Source organism: Oryctolagus cuniculus, chromosome 7, assembly GCF_051225735.1.
Source record: "Oryctolagus cuniculus isolate XC-2025 breed Fujian yellow rabbit chromosome 7, ASM5122573v1, whole genome shotgun sequence".
In the NCBI taxonomy this organism is placed as follows: domain Eukaryota; kingdom Metazoa; phylum Chordata; class Mammalia; order Lagomorpha; family Leporidae; genus Oryctolagus; species Oryctolagus cuniculus.
Genome location: NC_142873.1, coordinates 50,788,006 through 50,802,717, shown reverse-complemented (window position 1 = coordinate 50,802,717; position 14,712 = coordinate 50,788,006). Strand labels below are relative to the sequence as shown.

The 14,712-nt window shown below is 42.3% G+C and overlaps 1 protein-coding gene across 1 annotated transcript in view; it reads left to right on the top strand.

Annotated features, from left to right (window-relative positions):
* The window catches only part of NOTCH2 (notch receptor 2), a 175,109-nt gene that overhangs the window by 90,867 nt on the left and 69,530 nt on the right, over positions 1 to 14,712 (top strand). Inside the window, exon 5 of the mRNA XM_089300080.1 lies at positions 2,883 to 3,005. Coding sequence (XP_089156206.1) covers positions 2,883 to 3,005 — 123 coding nt within the window. The remainder of the gene's footprint in view (positions 1 to 2,882; positions 3,006 to 14,712) is intronic.

The following is a 14,712-nucleotide window of genomic DNA, read 5'->3' as shown; positions in this document are numbered from 1 at the left end:
ACCTTGCGGCGCCGGCACACTGGGTTCTAGTCCTGGTCGGGGCGCCGGATTCTTTCCTGGTTGCCCCTCTTCCAGTCCAGCTCTCTGCTGTGGCCCGGGAGTGCAGTGGAGGATGGCCCAAGTACTTGGGCCCTGCACCCCGTGGGAGACCAGGAGAAGCACCTGGCTCCTGCCTTCGGATCGGCGTGGTGCGCCGGCCACCATGGCTGGCGCGCTGCGGCCATTGGAGGGTGAACCAACAGCAAAAGGAAGACCTTTCTCTTTCTCTCTCTCACTATCCACTCTGCCTGTCAAAAAAAAAAAAAAAAAAAAAAAAAAAAAAAAAAAAGTCTTGCTTAACTTAAGTTAAAAGATTTACTTTTTTTCCCCAAGAGTTTTATAATTTGAGCTCTTATATTTAGGTCTCTGATCTGAGTTAATTTTCATGTGTGAGGAAGGGATCCAACTTCATATTTCTTCGTGTGCATATGTAGTTGTTCCAGTACCATTTGTTGATTAAGGACTTCTTATATCTTTTTTTTAAAGATTTATTTATTTATTTGAAAGAGTTAAACAGAGAGAGGAGAGGCAGAGAGAGAGAGAGAGAGAGGTCTTCCATCCGCTGGTTCACTCCCCAGATGGCTGCAATGGCTGGAGCTGCGCCGATGCGAAGCCAGGATCCAGGACCTTCCTCCGGGGCTCGCATGCGGGTACAGGGGGCCCAAGTCCTGCTTTCTACTGCTTTCCCAGGCCACAGCAGAGAGCTGGATTGGAGGTGGAGCAGCCTGGTCTTGTACTGGCGCCCATATGGGATACCAGCACTGCAGGCGATGGTTTTTACCTGCTACGCCACAGTGCCAGCCCTGAGGCCATACTTCCAAACATGAATTAACACTCTTAGCTACCTGCTTTCTTATTTACCTACGTTTGGAAAGGAAGAGAATCCTCAAAAATAGTCAGTTGTAAAAAGAAAACGTTTTATTTCTTATCTATTGTGGTTATGTTGAAATGCTTCTGCTTTCTTAATTTGTCTGTGGTTGGTGGATTCAGTTAGTTGTAACATTGGCTAAAGTCTAGGTCACAGTTTCTATTCCTTATAGTTTAGCTACACGGCTTTGCCACTAACTCCCTGGTACTCTAGTCTTAGTCATCGGACAGATCAAGTTAGGGGGAGGATGGCCATCAGTAGTCTTGGAGTACCACCAGGCTACACAAGTTCCAGCAGTGGTGATCCAACAGCCCCATTTCCCCCCACCATCTGAACATGTATCTTGAATTCTTGTAAAGAATGTCTCCATTAAGAGTGCTAGTCGGGGCTGGCGTTGTGGTGTAGCAGGTAAAGCCACCACCTGCAATGCCAGCATCCCATATGGGCGCCGGTTCAAGTTCCAGCTGCTCCACTTCTGATACAGCTCTCTGCTAAAAGCCTGGGAAAGCAGTACAAGATGGCCCAAGTGCTTGGACCAGCGCACCTGCATGGGAGACCTGGAGGAGCTCCTGGCTCCTGGCTTCGGATTGGCACAGCTCTGGCTGTTGTGGCCAATTGGGGAGTGAACCAGCAGATGGAAGACATCTCCCTCCCTCTCCCCCCTCCTCTCCTTCTCTCTGTGTGTAACTCTTTCAAATAAATAAATAAATCTTAAAAAAAAAAAAGAGCACTAGCATGAGTATAGACCTCAGTTTTTATTCAAGGTCTGTTGTGTGGTTAGATATGTAGGTAATGCCTCACTTTCTTAATCAAACTAAGGGTGGAGTAAACAATTCAGTATTATCTGACCTGATCATCCATTTGTAAGATCGTCAACTTGCCATATAATTAAACAGAAATATGAGTATTATGATACCTTTTTAAAAATCTGAGTCTGTATCTGCACAGTCTTTCTCATGCTTGTTTAGTGACTCATCTTCTTGAACAGACTGAGTACCAGATAATAAGGGATATTTTGAGGAGTCCAAATACTTAGTTATAATAATCTATTTCAAATGTAAAGCTAGTAGTCTGTTTTGTTAGTTTGGGATTAGCTAGCAAGGAAAGAAAATGGAAGAAACCCAATTCATATATTAATTACAGAGGCCCACTCTGCAAGCAGTTTGGATGAAGTTTGTGGTATACTAGTTTCATTTTTCATAAAAGGGAAAAATCAAGAGGAAGGAAGCAGTGCTATAAATGTAGAGGAGCATGAAGAATTTGAAGTGCTGGTCAGTTTAATTAGTAATAATGCTCCCCATTTTCAGCAAGCTTTTAACATTTGTGTAACACTTTACTCATGATGTGACTCTGACAACAATCTAGAAAGGCAGGCTGAGCAGGTGGGACCAGCCTCGTTTTACAGGGACAGAGCTGATTCAGAGTTTGTAACTCACTGTATATTAATAATGCTTGTAGGTGGTAAGATTGGGGCTCGACCCATGTGTTCATACTTTAAGTTCAGTGTTTTTCTTATGTCCTCCCTAGCCTGGTTTTGGAGGCCTCCTTGAGCAATCATCCCAAGGAGAAAAAAATGAGAACATAAATTTAATTCAGAAATATTTTATCTGTTCTTTCCATTAATCTGGTATGGAGGTGGGGAAAATCTAATACCTTCTTTTTTGGAAGCAGTGACTGTGTCCCAAGTAGACATTTATCTTCTGGGGTTTCAGTTCATAAAAACAGTTTTGAAATCCTTGTGAGGCAATTGTGAAGGCATGTCTTTGTTATAATGAGTCATTTTTACTGTCTAGCTATACTTGAGGACATAGAAGACACGAAATTGGGGATTTTTTTTCCTGTGGTAAATCCTGGGTTGAGCACCTACTGGCTATTGAACTGAAATCATGATGCCGGTCTGTTTGGGTAACTGTGTGCTAAGAGCAGCCCAGTTCTATCTGAGAGTTCATCACTTTCTCCATTCTTCTCTTACCAGGTTTTGAAGGGAACACTTGTGAGCGGAACATTGATGACTGCCCTAACCACAAGTGTCAGAATGGAGGGGTTTGTGTGGATGGAGTCAACACTTACAACTGCCGCTGCCCTCCTCAGTGGACAGGTATGGACAGTGTGGCAGGTCCACTGGTGTGAGGTGTGGATTGGTGACAAGAGGCAGGCCATTATAAAAGCAGGCACCTTTATGCATTATCTAGGGCCACTTTGGGGCCTGTATGTGAACTGAATAGGGATCTCTAGGCCAGAGCATTGGGTATGGTGCTGATCCCATGTGTTGTACTTTGTTCCCACAAAGACAAATATTTTCACAGGTATTATTAGGCAGCAGCTCTGGCCCGTAGCATGCTTAGTGCTATGGCATGTAAGAGAGCAGAGCATTCCTGAGAGACCTAAGCCTGTTACCTGGGAAAAGCAGCACAGGGCCTGGAACATAATAGATGTTTAATAAATATCTGAGAAGAAGCATTAATACCGAAATAAATTATATACACCACGGGATTTCAAAGTTTATTTTTTGTTCACAGACAGAAACTCTACCCTATCTTATTGTCACACCCCATAACTAGGCAAAAAGTCGGGCAGTTACTTTCGAGAACTTTTTTTTTTAGTGCTGTCCATCCTACATTTCTGTTCTCTTCTTTTTTGTATCCCTTTTGGTGCGTAGGATAAAAATAGATTTTTCTGTCTCTGACCTAAGAAGAATAATTTTACTTAATTTTACAGCCTCTAGGAACTTTGTCCTGTTGTCTTAGGCAGGGTTTTCAGTTATTTTTGAAAGTTGTGATTTTTATGCAAACATTTGACTCTTAAGTTCTCATTATATCTTTCTATCTGCCAAAAGTTGAAGCAAATTAAGAATTAATTAAGGGATTAAGAACCGAGCTGTTTTGAGAGAGATTGATTGAGTTAACATGGAACTCCAAGGAGTGAGTGAGTAGTATTAAGAAGGAACTGCAGTACTAGTGATGGTGTCTCCTGCCAGGGAGTTTTAATGTTGGATTATGGCCATCACTGTTCTTTAGTGCCTCAGAATTGCTTTGCTTTATCTGTAGTGTCTAATTATTCAGAGTACCGTAGAGCTATGGACTCTGAATAGGAAAATACAAAAGTAATTTAAAGCTTCAATAACATCATTTTCTGGATGAGTATACATTTCTGCTTTTTATTTCCAAACTGTCCTTTTTATTGTCCCACTGGATTTCCCTGGAATTGGACTTCCCCTAGAATTTCTTCACAATGTCTTTTTTTTTTTTTTTCCAGATTTATTTATTTATTTGGGAAGCAGAGTGACAGAGAGAGAGATCCTCCATTTGCTGGCTCACTACCCAAAGGCCCACAAAAGCCAGGTCTGGTTTCCGGCTGAAGACAGGATCCTAGTACTCCCATCTGGATCTCCCATGTGGGTGGTAGGGACACAGGCACTTGGACCATCATCCTCTGCCTTTCCAGGTGCATTAGTAGGAAGCTGAATTGGGAGCAGAGTATCCAGCCAGGCCTTGAGTCAGCACTCTGATACAGGATGCAGGCATCCCAAGCAGCAGCTTAACCTGCTGTGCCACAGTGCCTGCCCCCTCACAATTTTTTGCCCCCTGGCATTTCTATTGTGTGTACTCCAGCTTTTAGCATTTCTTGGCATATTTTTCAGAAGCCATATTTACAACTGAAAAAAATTAACTGCCAAGTTAATTTACTGACAATAACTGTAAGATTTTAATTTTTCCTCTTTTTAATGACTTCACAGTGATGTTGGGCAGGATCGCATACTTGGTAGGAACCTGACTCTATTTTAATCCCTCCCTTACCTTGTGAGAGAGTGACTCTATGTAAAATGGGGCTTCTGAGGTAAAGCTGCTGCCTGCAGTGCCAGCATCCCATATGGGCACCGGTTCAAGTACTGGCTGCTCTATTTCCAATCCAGCTCTCTGCTTTGGCCTGGGAAAGCTATAGAAGATGGCTCAAGTCCTTGGGCACCTGCACCCACGTGGGATACCCAGAAGAAGCGCCTGTCTTCGGATTGGCCAACTCCTACAGTTGGCGGCCAATTGGAGAGTGAACTAGCGGATGAAGACTTCTCTCTCTCTCTTTCTCTGCCTCTCCTTCTCTCTTTGTATAATTGTGACTTTCAAATAAATAAATAAATCTTTAAAAAAATGATATGCGGGCTTCTGATGCCAGTGAAGATTAAATAGAATTTTAATTCTGTTGCTGATTTATCTTTGATACCATACTCTGTTTCCTGCTTCAATGTTAATTAGGAAGGTCTGATCTTATGGGACACAATCTTAATGAAATTATATCTTACCCAAGTTTCTTACTCCAAGATGTTTGATAAATGCCTCTTTTCAATAGGCATCCTTGGAAGATTTTCCTTTTCTATGTGTTTCTGCATTTTAGAGAAAGGGTGGAAGAGATCGTGGATAACTTCAGTGTGGCAATTTTCATGACTTTCGATACTTTGTTTTAGCGTGACCCTCAGTCCTGGCTTCTCACCACAGATTTCCTTCCTGTTTTTCACTCATGACAACGCTTGATATTTCAGTGATAAGCCTTGGTTTTTGCCCTGGGTTATATGAAGCCCTTTGTGCCTCAATTGTGTCTGCTCTGGTCTTCTTCTCATGCATCCAAGAGACTTTGTATTCACCGGTGGGCGTTGCTCTCCATTCTCCTGTACCCACCACATGTTGTTTCACATCCTGTGTTTTTATTCACACAGTTCCTTTTCTCTAGATTTCTCTTCTCCACTCCTCCCATGTTTTTCTCTCACATTTTTGCCTGCTAGACTCAGACCAAGTGGTGACCTCCTTCTGGAAGCCTCCCCTGACCTCTCAGCTGAGCTGAGCATTCTCTAGACTGCGTTCCTCTGTGGTAACACTTGCCGCATTTATACTGACATCATTATATGCTTGCTGTGTGGGAAGAACTGAGTTACCAGGTACCAGTTGTTGAACTGTTGGTGACAGTGAAAGCTCTTTACAGACCTTTGTTCTCATAGCATATGGCTGAACTCTTTACCATCCCAATCTCTGCCCCATTCTGAGGAGAACAGTCAGAAAAATTTGTGTTATGGATTTTCGATTTCTACTTGTATTACAGCCATAAGTTCAGGTTAGTATTTTCTGCTTTACATAAATGAAAGAAATTAATGGGGCTACTTGACTCTCACTGGGATTAAACATGACAATAGGTCTGATCTGATTTCATCATCATTTAAAAAAAAATCATCTATTATTTTTCACTTTATGTTTCTGTGTGGGAGCAAACTGTTGAAATACTTACTTAAGGTATACTAAGCTGATCTTCTGTATATTAAGATAATCGAAAATGAATCTTGATGTGAATGGAAGGGGAGAGGGAGTGGGAAAGGGGAGGGTTGTTGGTGGGAGGGACGGTATGGGAGGGGAAGCCATTGTAACCCATGAGTCGTACTTTGGAAATTTATATTCATTAAATAAAAGATAAAAAAAAAAAAAAAAAAGAAATAAAAAAAAAAAAAAAGAAATTAATGGGGCTGGGATCGAGGAGTCAACTTAGATTTATCAGCACCCAAATAATATGGCTAGTTGTAATTTTTTTTGTGTGTGTATTTTTTTGCCGAAGTTGCATTAAGAGTAGTTTATTAAATGTCCTTTTATGCATGATGATGCATATTCAAAAGATTTAAATAATTTTCCCAAGGCACACAGCGGTCTGGTTAGGGTTTGAATCTAGGTTTGTTGAACTCCAGATCTGTATTCAAATCTGTGGTCATTTTTCTATATCAAATTGAATTTATGAGCTGTCTTTTTATTTTTTAAGGACTTTGGGCTTCTGTAATGGATTAAAAGTTCAATTTATAATTTTCTAGAATTTGATGGTTTACTCTTCCTGTTTTCACCTTTTAAGACTGAGTGGTAATTTGAGTTTAGAAGTTAGCCTTATGTAAATGTTTCAGTCAGTCTGGTGCTTTTTCACTGTACCTAAGAGCTTTGTTCCAACTTTGTTCAGAATTCCCTTGGAAGTTGCCAGCTGTAGAATTAGAACATGAACTGTTTGGTCTGGCTTTGGACAAAGTAGAAAATGAAGGTTTGGGATTAGACTAGGAGGAGAATAAATGAAAGTTGCCAGCTACCTGGAAAAGAATGAGTGAGATTATATGTCTAAAAAAACTAGTTATTAATTTTAAATACGTGGAAATTCCAACTTTTTTCATGTTTGTAACAAGAAGAGCCAGATAAGTAAAGTTTTATTTTGTAAGTGCACATATGTAAAAAGCTTGGTCTTTGTACCAAGTTCAAGGCTTAAAGGTGAGCAGAAATTTTTCCATCTGTATTTATCATTTGATTTACATCAAGTTATCTTCCTTTTTGTAAAAGACTTTATTTGCTATCCATGAAACTAGTATCTCTTACTTGCTTTATTGGGTTATTGGGAGAGCTGGTGGTACAATAACAGTGTTTTTTTTTAATTATTATATGTTAAATTATTTGCTTAGTGGAGGTTAAGCTTATATTTATAAAATAAACTGAAGTTCTCAATGTAAACATTATAAAGAATAAGAAAGGAAGGAGGAGAGAGGGTGGGAAGTATCTGTGAATATGAAATACATGAAATTTGTTCAGCTATATAAATTTTAAAAATCAAGAAAAAAGGTTTTTCTTTTTTCCTTTATTCAGCAAACAGCTATTTTGCTGAATGTTCTAGATCCATGCTGTTCAGTAAAGTGGCCACTTCCTGTTGAGCATCTGAATTGTGATGGGTTGAATGTTGATGTGTACACTATAAAATTCTGATTTTGAAGACTTGGTATGAAAAAAAAACTCAGTGATTTTTACGTATTGATTAGATTCTGAAAAGATAGATGCATTGAGTTAAATATCTTAAAGTTAGTGTTGCCTGTTCCTTTTTCCTATTTTTTAAGTGGCTACTAGAAAATATGAAGTGACATCTATGTGTTTATTTGTTAGTGCTACTCTAGAAGCAAAGATGTTCTGTAGGTGTTAGCCATGGCTGCTGCACATGGGAACATCTGCTCTGACGCTGGCTGGTAGAAGGAAAGACTTGCCGCTTTCCATGGAAGGCCTTGTCCTGGCTCTGTTACAGTGTGGCTTTCCTGTCACTTATGAGCAGAATTGTGTTGTAGCCCAGTTTAGAGCCTTTTTATCAGCTGTAGCAGTGTTTGTACCTTCAAAAAATACTGCTCTCTGGACTAGCTGCAGCTCAGAGGCAAAAAGAAATTGGTATTGGGGGCGGATGTGGGCAGATGGTTTACTTCTTTGTAGGAATTCTGCTGTAGCGACAAGTCTGAATAACGAAATATTCCTTTAGGAAATGAAAGTACCTAAGGGTTTGATGAAGACTGAGCACAAATCTCTTTATTATACTGTGTTTGGCCCTCAGCCATCTTATCAGAGAAGTTCTGCTGTGGCAGATATCCATTTAAGGAAAAAAAGATTTTAAAAGGCCCCAAAATTTATTTGAGCAGTATAGATTAATGTTTTGTCTACATGGATTGTTATATGAATTTTCTTTTTAAAGGCTCATTTCCTTCAGAATTAAAGTTGACTCTAAGCTCAACTCACAAATTCCTCTTTGTGGCTGCTTTTGGTTTTGGGTTCACTTCTGGGGCAGATGTGATTTATTTTCCTGTGCTTGTTATTAATCCAGAAATGTAATTTCAGCTTGGGCTTGGAATTGTGCTTTGGGACATGAAGCAGAAGTGAACAATGGAAGTTAGGTGGATATGAGTCAAACAAAATTGATCAGATTTTTTTCCCAGCTCTCCTTCATAGCATGATGAGCCTAAAAACTTGTCAAGATTTCCCATTGCTATCATTTGCTTCAACTTCAGGAAAAATGTTTGATATGAGTTAACAATTACATATATCAGAGGTGGTGCATAAGTTACTTGTGTGTGGGAATGGAGTCTTTTTTGGTGGTATTTTGATTTTGAACTTCTGTTGGATTTCTGTTTCATTCCAGCTTCTACTTGGTGACATATTGTTCTGTAGGAAGAGACTTTTCTCAACTACTTTTTTTTTTAAGACTGTACATAGAGGCCGGTGCCGCAGCTCACTAGGCTAATCCTCCACCTACGGCGCCGGTACCCTGGGTTCTAGTCCCAGTCGGGGCGCCGATTCTGTTCCGGTTGCTCCTCTTCAAGTCCAACTCTCTGCTGTGGCCCTGGAAGGCAGTGGAAGATGGCCCAAGTGCTTGGGCCCTGCACCCGCATGGGAGACCAGGAGGAAGCACCAAGCACCTGGCTTCTGGCTTAGGATCGGTGCAGCGCGTCGGCAGTAACAACCATTTGGGGGATGAACCAACGAAAGGAAGACTTTCTCTCTCTCTCTCTCTCTCTCTCTCTAACTCTAACTCTAACTCTGTCAAAAAAAGAGACTGTACATAGAGGCTGACTCTGTGGTGTAGTGGGTAAAGCCACTGCTTGCAGTGCCTGCATCCCATATGGGCAATAGTTTGAGTCTTAGTACATCCGGCTCCCTGCTATGGCCTGTAAAAGCAGTATAAGATGGCCCAGGTCCTTGGGCCCCTGTACCCACGTGGGAGAGTAGAAATGATCTATCTATCTGATAACCAAAAGTGTTCTTATTTATATTCTGAATGGGAGAATAGGAAAATGCATCTCACATTCCAATTTTCTACTGTCAAATTAATTGTGACGACTCAAAAATAATGCTGTTCTCTGGAATTCTGTCCCAGTTACTTGTCAGTTGGGCTGATGGGCAGAATGCTAACTTGAAGCACCTCATCCCAGAGTTCCCAAAGCTGATTAGTGGCCATGTTGGTAGAATAGCCAGGCAAAATTCAGAAAGTGAAGACTAACAGATGCTTCTTGCCCTTGTAGTCCATGACTCACTGTCTAACTTTGCCTGTATTATTGATAATATCCACTTTAACTTCATAGCTTTTTAAGCCCTCATGGAATGGTTGCAAATGGGTTAAATAATAGATATTTATTGAACAACTAATGTAGCCAACTGTGCTAGATGTGGTGAGGGACACAAATTTTAGGGAAAAATGTATTCTTGTATTTGAAGAATGCTAAAATTTGTCAGGAAGAAATAAGAAAGTCTACACATAAGCAGCACAGTAGTAGTAGGTAGAAAGTATGAATGAATGTGGTTTGTTTTTTTTTTTTTTGTTTTTTTGACAGGCAGAGTGGACAGTGAGAGAGACAGAGAGAAAGGTCTTCCTTTTTCTGTTGGTTCAGCCCCCAATGGCTGCTGTGGCACTGATCTGAAGCCAGAAGCCAGGTGCTTCTCCTGGTCTCCCATGCGGGTGCAGGGCCCAAGCACTTGGGCCATCCTCCACTGCCTTCCTGGGCCACAGCAGAGAGCTGGACAGGAAAAGGAGCAACTGGGACAGAATCCGGCGGCCCGACCGGGATTAGAACCCGGTGTGCTGGCGCCGCAGGTGGAGGATTAGCCTGTTAAGCCGTGTGCCAGCCAATGAATATGCTTTTGAAAGAAGCATGGAGTGCGGCGCTGTGGCTCACTTGGCTAATCCTCTGCCTGAGGTTCTAGTCCCAGTTGGGGCACCAGGTACTAGTCCTGGTTGCTCCTCTTCCAGTCCAGCTCTCTGCTGTGGCCCGGGAGGGCAGTGGAGGATGGCCCAAGTGTTTGGGTCCCTGCACAAGCATGGGAGATGGGGAGGAAGCACCTGGCTCCTGTCTTCGGATTGGCGCCCAGCACCGGCCGTGGCAGCCATTAGGGGAGTGAACCAACGGAAGGAAGACCTTTCTCTCTGTCTCTCTCTCTCTCACTAACTCTGCCTCTGTACTAGTTTACTTCTTTTGACCTATTGTAAAGATGTTTAAATATTGTAATAGTGTAAAAAATGTAGTTTACTGCTTTTACTGGCCTATATATGCTCATCTCGCCTAATAGATTCTGTGCTTTTAGAGAATTGGGAACTGGTCTTCCTATTTTGGCATTCTCAGAACCGGTGTTAACAAATGGAGGTCATTGAATAAGTAACAGCCATGAGACTCAAATAAGAATGATAACTGCAAAAAATTAGTTGGTTTTTGATGTTGCAAGAATTCTTCTAACAGTAATTTCATACAAAGGAAGGAAGCAGGTTCCAGGGTGCTAAAGAAAAAAGTGAGGTTGTAGAAGGAGGAAGTGGGGGGAATGGGTTTGGACCACTTAAGATTTTGTACAGCTAAGAAAGGAAAAGAAAGGGATATAGGTCAGTAGCTTTAGTGGACAGAAACTTTGTTCACATGACTGACCATAGAATCTTGGCTAGACTCTATGATAGCTAGAATTAAGATAGCTAGAGGGGGTTGGCTAATGAGTGAAGTTATTTGAGAGGAGTTTTTTTGTTACCTTTTTTTTTTTTTACAGGCAGAGTGGACAGAAAGAGAGAAAGGTCTTCCTTTGCCGTTGGTTCACCCTCCAATGGCCGCTGCGGCCGGCGCATCGCGCTGATCCGAAGCCGGGAGCCAGGTGCTTCTCCTGGTCTCCCATGGGGTGCAGGGCCCAAGCACTTGGGCCATCCTCCACTGCACTCCTGGGCCATAGCAGAGAGCTGGCCTGGAAGAGGGGCAACCGGGACAGAATCCGGCACCCCGACTGGGACTAGAACCTGGTGTGCCAGCGCCGCTAGGTTTTTTGTTTTTGTTTTTCAAAGATTTATTTCATTTATTTGAAAGGCAGAGCCTTCCATCCGCTGGGTCACTCCCTAAATGCCTGGGACAGCCAGGGCTGGGCGAGGCTGAAGCCAGGAGCCCAGAGCTCCATCTGGGAGGGGCTCCCACGTGGGCGGAGGGGCCCCAGGCACTGGGCCATTGCTGCTGCCTCCCAGGCGCGTGCGCAGGGAGCTGGGTTGGAAGTGGAGCAGCCAGGACTCACCGGTGCCCCTATGGGATGGCGGCTTAACCTGCTGTGCCACAGCGCCAGCCCCAAGAGATACTCTTTAGAAGTCTTTTAAAAAGCTGCGGCTTCCGGGGGTGGAGCCCCCCAGCTCGGCCTGGAAGGGGCGTGGCCTCCTCTGGGTCGGCCCCCAAGGGGGCGTGTCCCAGCTCACAGCCCCCTCTCCCCGCCCACCCCGCAGTGCAACAGGTGATAGAGAACCACATCCTGAAACTCTTCCACAGCGACCTGGTGCCCGCCGACCCCGAATGAAGACCAGCACCGGGCACCCAGACACTAAGGGAACAGACAGCCGAAAGGCGCCGGCCTGTTACATATATTTTTTAAAATTTTATTTTTTATTTGAAAATCAAAGTTACAGAAAAAAGAGAAATCTTTCTTCCACTGATTAACTCCCCAGATGACCCCAGTGGATCAGGAGCTTCATTTGGGTCTCTCACGTGGGTGGCAGGGGCTCAAACACTTGTGCCATCTTTGGCTGCTTTCCCAGGCCATTAGTAAGGAGTGGGATCAGAAGTGGAACAACCAGAATACGAACCAATGCCCAATGGGATGCTAGTGTCACAGGTGGTGGCTTTACCTGCTACGCCACAATGCTGGCTCCTTGTTACACATTTTAGTAGGGGGCATAAACTATGTGAAATTTTTGTTGGGAATGGGAAAGGAAGGAAATGCAGAAGTTAAGGAATAAAAGTATTAAGTCTGAGATCTTGGACTGTGGCAGTCAATGTCATATAAGGAGGTCCAGCATGTGACTGTGCTTGAGATATACAGTGGTTGTGTTTGTCAAGTTGAGAAAAGTAAAAACTCTTGACTCAGATGACCTTTTTGGTCTTCACCCCAGGATGTTGATCATAGGAGAAAAGAGGGGAGAAAGAGCTAGAACTGAACTTTGTGATTCAGTCATTCAAGGAAGTGGAATTGTTAGAGGTGTGATTATTTAAATTGTGCTATGTAGTATTTTTATTTGTAAAGGGAATCAGGTTTAGAAAATTTGGACTTCACTTCTCCTTTATGCTTTTAAGTGTTAAAAATTCAACTGTATTTATTGATTTTCTTCTCTGTAAATTGACAAATTAGCCTGTTTACCTCTCCCATAGCTCCATATCTTCTCTTCTCTCTCTAGATTATCTGTATGTAATCTGGGTTTTAAAAAATTCATATTACAGGGTCATTATTGATTTTTGAAATTTTATATACCTTCTTTTAAAATTATTCTTGATTTTTACAATTCGATAACCCAGTTTATGGTATATTTTATTTTATTTTATTTTTATTTTTTTTATTTTTTGACAGGCAGAGTGGACAGTGAGAGAGAGAGAGACAGAGAGAGAGGTCTTCCTTTGCCGTTGGTTCACCCTCCAATGGCCGCCGCGGCCGGCGCGCTGCGGCCGGCGCACCGCGCTGATCCGATGGCAGGAGCCAGGAGCCAGGTGCTTTTCCTGGTCTCCCATGGGGTGCAGGACCCAAGCACCTGGGCCATCCTCCACTGCACTCCTGGGCCACAGCAGAGAGCTGGCCTGGAAGAGGAGCAACCGGGACAGAATCCGGCGCCCCGACCGGGACTAGAACCCGGTGTGCCGGCGCCGCAAGGCGGAGGATTAGCCTAGTGAGCCGCGGCGCCGACCTTATGGTATATTTTAGACCCAGTTCTATGTGTAGCTTATTTTGGACTATAAGTACAATTACATCACAACTTTTTCATTTCTGCATTTTTTATTTTGATTGATTTTCAGTCTAATAAGGATATCTTTAACTTTTCCAAAAAAAGTTGCATGTTGACATAATTTTGGAGCTCTTGGATCTTTGAAAAAAATCTCTTTTGATTTACTTGCTCTCATACACAAATGGTATCTTGGTTAGGTACTGAATTGTTAGACCACAACTTAATTTCCAGTCCTTAGACATGGTTCCTCTGCTTCTTGTGGTACATGTTATAGAGAAGTGCAGTGTCAGATGAGTTTTTTTTTTTTTAATGATTCATTTATTTAAGAGGCAGAGTGGCAGAGAGGGAGATCTTCCATCTGCTGGTTCATTCCCCAAATGACTGCAATGGCTAGGGCTAGGCCAGGCTGAAGCCAGGAGGCTGGAACCCCATCCATGTCTCCCACATGGGTTGAGGGGGCTCAAGTTACCTGTGTCATTTTCCACCACTTTCCCAAGCACATTAGCAGAGAGCTGTAACAGAAGCAGAACAACTGGGATTTGAACCAGTGCTCATACGGGATGCTAACATCGCAGGCAGCAGCTTAACCCACTGTGCTACAATACCAGCCCTTGAGTGTTTATTTTTGCTTGAAAAAGTAACGCTTATCACCTTTGCTTTCTTTTATATTTGTTTTAGAATTTTTAGAAAAACCTATTATGTTTATTTAATATCTTCATTTTTTCTTCTCCAGACCTAAATTCTTTTGTTTTGATGTTTTAATCTGCTTGTTTCTGTTTTGTGCCTTTGAGAACTTCTTAAGCCCTTCCTTTATAACACTGATTCCTATTTCTTCATTGTCAGTTCTGTCTGTTACTCCTTCAGATCTTAATTTTTATTTGAACTGTATTCCTGTTGTCTTAAATTTACTCATTTAAGTCCTTTCTGTTTCTGCCTGCTTCTCAACCCCTTTTATTACAGCCTGATGACCTGATTGTTTTTCAGTTCTTTTTAGAACCTAAATATGTTCAAATATCTTGAGAGCACAGAACCAATTCTTTGAGATGTGTTAGTTTCTGGAAGTGAATATTTTTCATACTGTATTTTTTGTCTTCATCTTAAGTCATGTATTCTCACGCTTTATGTTGCAGAATCTTTTAATAGTTCACATGTTTTTGTTTTCCATTTTACTCCTTCTGTGCTGGGTAACTGCCTGCCCATAGACAGGGGAGGTTGCTGCCCTTGGATCCTCTTACACTTCACCTTGCTGTACTTAGATTTTTCCTCCTCTAGAA